At 61.4% G+C, this 3,590-nt stretch overlaps 1 protein-coding gene across 1 annotated transcript in view; it reads right to left on the minus strand.

The window, feature by feature from the left end:
• The window catches only part of PCSK7 (proprotein convertase subtilisin/kexin type 7), a gene marked incomplete at both ends in the record, with an annotated part of 11,165 nt that overhangs the window by 574 nt on the left and 7,001 nt on the right, over nucleotides 1-3,590 (minus strand). The window contains 3 exon segments of the mRNA XM_009875311.1: nucleotides 7-65; nucleotides 1,618-1,720; nucleotides 2,680-2,787. Of these exon segments, the coding sequence (XP_009873613.1) occupies nucleotides 7-65; nucleotides 1,618-1,720; nucleotides 2,680-2,787 (270 nt within the window).

Below are 3,590 nucleotides of genomic sequence, written 5' to 3' on the forward strand. Positions count from 1 at the left end.
GGTGACGGTGACTGCCACATGCTCCAGCGTCTTCATGCCGGAGAGCTCCAGGTCAGTGGTGGTGACTGGGAAAGGGAAGGCAGCGTTTACCCAGGCTGGTGGCTGGGATGCAGTCCCCATTTCCAGTTGACCCTAAGGGGCTGCCATGCCACTTAAAAGGGGACACACACATTAGTCTTGGCCTCCTCCCGGCCACTCCTGTGTGTCTGCACCCCTGGAGCAAGAGGCAGAGCCAGCACAGCCCTATCCCACACAAGGAGGCTCTGCCAAGCGCCCGGCAGCAAGGCTGTGCCACTGGGCTCAGCAGCCTGGCCCTGCTCCACGCTCTGCGAGGAACCTCCTTGTCTGCCTAAGCCGAGCCACCCACACACCCCGCTGGCTAGCACAGGGACAGGTGTCCTGGCACACTCCCTCCCGGGCACCTCACATCCTGCTCAGGCTGCTGGATGTGGGCCAGGGGCTGTCGGGTGCTCCCGGAGCAGAGATGCAGGTGGCATCCCGTGCCAGCACGCTGAGCCCAGCCAGGAGCAGAGAAGAAGGTAAGGACGCTGAGCAAGAAGTGAGGAGCAGGTGGTGAGGAAGGAGGGGCAACAGGCAGCTGCTGAGCAGTGGGAGAGCTGACTCCCACGCACCCCCCAGCACGTCCCGGGGCAGGAAGATGACAGGAACAGTTACACAGGAGCCACGTTTGGAGCAAGGACTGGGCTGAGAAGCCTGGTGTCCAGGCTCACCGGTCTCTCCTCAAACCATTCACAGCTCCAAGGCTGTTAATTATAGCACAGGAAACTCTTGACACGCTTCGGAGCTGATTTCAGCTCAACGCCCGGCCTGCCCCCAGCAGCCCCATCCTAGGCCCAGGTGGGTGCTCCCTGGCCTCTTGTCCCGCAAGGGCAGACAGGCACACCAAGGAGCAGGCAGCCTGCCCGCAGTGCGGCCACACAGGGGAAGGGTTAACTCTGAGCCAGCCTGTGCTACCTGGGGGACAGCAGTGGCCCTGGCCACACTTTCCTTCAAGCATACTTCTCCAAAGTGCTGCTTTTTTGTCTCTTCAAAACCCTGCTTGCTGCCCAGAGTTCAGTTCACAACTCCTTTTAGGGCAGAAGTTGCTGCTTGACCCCCAGCCCTCTCCTCAGAGGCAGAGGGGGGCTAAACCCTGAGCAGCAGGGTGTCACTCCTGTCCCCCTGTCCCGCTGGGCTCTGCGGTGCTCTCCTTCCAAAAGCCAGCAGCCAGAACAGCGCCTTGTTTATGCAGCCGAGGCTGGCCAAGTCGGGAGCTGGAGCTTTACCTAAAATGGTCAAAGCCAGAAGAGCGGGCCTGGCCACGCTCGCTAATGCTGGCTGGCTCCTCAGAAACATCAGCCCATGGGATGGAGTTATCGGGGAGGGGACTGTGAACACAGTGGTCAGAGACACAGATCCTCTGGGGAAGGACAGCGAAAAGAGAGAGGAAAGTCCAGGCAGCCCAACACTCAACCCGTCCGCAGCCTCACCCAGCCCAGGGCTCACCCTGCCGGGCTGCCAACATGCCCAGCTGTGCCCTGTGCCAGCAGGAACAGGCGGGATCCCCAGCCTCGGGGTGTCCCAGCACGTGCTTTCACGTGGCACAGCTGCTCTCACCATTCCAGGCGACCTCCAGCTCCTGTGGGAGTAACGGGATGCTCCTGCCCTCCTTCAGCACAGGGCTCACGTACGAGGCGAGGTATGGGACGGACTCCCAGATCTGTCAGGGGAAAGCGGACAGGATTCAGCTGGAGGCTGTGTGCTCTTCTCCGGATATCCCACCACCCTCACAAGCCGCTCCTGCCCGTAGCCAGCCTGGCCCCAGGCCAAGGGGCCTCTCCCGACGCTGCTCTGGGGCACACGAACCCAGGCAGCCGCAGGGCTGGAGAGGAGCGCCCACACCTAAGGAGCTGAAAGAAATCGACTGCTTGTGGGCTACAGGGTCAAGACCTAGAACTCCCCAGCTCGGGGTTTCTCTGCCACTGCCCGAGTTGCTTTGAGCGGTTACTTGCAGCCCCTATTCTCTTTCTCACAGCAGAGGAGGAAATGCAGCAGAATCTGAAGTTCTGTGGGAGGAGAGTGCAGCAGAAGGTCCCTGCGGAACAGGGGTCGTTGCTGGCAGCGACCTGGCACAGCTGCCCGGTGCTCCGTGTGCAAGCGAGGACCAAGCGGCAGAGGGCTGTGCCCTGCTCTGGCAGGTGGTGGGGACACAGGGCAGCAGAGACAGGGACGCCCCCGCCCACTCTGACCACACGGCAGCACGAGTGGCCCCTGCGATGTGGAGCTGCCAGCTGGGAACACCCTGTTTCCTCGGTGCAGGACACCCTCGACGGAGCCCTCTGTGTAGGGAGGAAGGTGCTGGGGCCGCTGACGAAACTCCCCAGGTCATAAATCAGAGCTGTTGTCTCCCACCAGCGAGGGCTCTCGCCCATGGCTATATATAGTGCTGAGCGAGCGGCGGCTTGGGGGCAGGTTTACGGCACGGCCGAAAAGCCTCATGACTTCATACCAAAAGCAGCCTTATAGCGAGGGCCGGCAGGACGATGGCCAAAGCACTGGCCCCGAACAGCAACGGTGTCACGCCACGGTGCTGCCCGTATGGGACCCATCGCTGTCACCGGGCTGGCTGGGGCTGCTCTCCCCACCTCGGGGCACGCTTGGGAAGAGGAGGGGAATTACCTTGGCAGCGTTGACCAGCCTCCAGGCGTTCAGCAAGCCGAAGCCATGCTGGTGGCTGTGGCTGAAGCCAGCTTGGTTCACGTCCCACTTTGCGTGACGATCCTCGTACTGAAAAGAAACGCAGGACACTCTTGTTACCTCGGGGGCCGCCGGCAGCCCTGCAAACCCAGAGCAAAGGGGAGTGGGCCCGACGGGAAATGCCCTGCAGCAGTGGGGAAGCAAACCTCATGGCCTTATTAGAAAGAAACAGGTTGGCCTTTGTTTGAAACAAGTCCCAGGACAAACAGGCTTCACAGCTCCTCAGAAAGGAAATCGAGCAGCATGAAAGGGCACAGATGCCTCCACTCTGAAACATCCCAGCTGCGCCTTGCGGCCCAAGCTACAGCCTGTGGGCCGGCAGGAGCCTTGGGGAGAAGGAACCAAGTCCTTTAAATCAACAAGAGCTGGGCCAGGACAGTTCTGGGTCCCATCACTTATCGAGTTCTAGTACTGTGTCAATGCTGGCTTGCAGTTGTGGAAAACACTGCCCTGTGCCAAAAGCAGTACAGCGCTAGCTGGACAGGGAGTCCTGCTCCCCAGAGGGGCGCGGAAGAAGCCCTGTCCCTGAGCCGAATCGGGCAGCCCCAGTCAGTTCCCACCGCTCCTCTCCGCAGTGAAGTGGTGCCGCAGTCGAGGCTGAGTGAGAGGAAGGGCCGTGTTTGCTGCCGAGCTCTCTGTTCCATCTGTTTCCAAGAGCCCGACTCTCTGGAGAGCCCGACGAAAGGTCAGAGGCAGAGCTGCTCGCTTCCCCACCGCACGCACTGTGGGGTGGCATCACAGAGACCCGTGCCAGCCCTTCGGCGGGGCAGGCTGTGTCCCACGTGCACACACGCTGCAGGTGAGGCACGGTGGGGTCCTGCAAGACCCGAGCT

Source organism: Apaloderma vittatum, unplaced genomic scaffold (assembly GCF_000703405.1).
Source record: "Apaloderma vittatum isolate BGI_N311 unplaced genomic scaffold, ASM70340v1 scaffold32308, whole genome shotgun sequence".
NCBI classification, from domain to species: Eukaryota; Metazoa; Chordata; class Aves; order Trogoniformes; family Trogonidae; genus Apaloderma; species Apaloderma vittatum.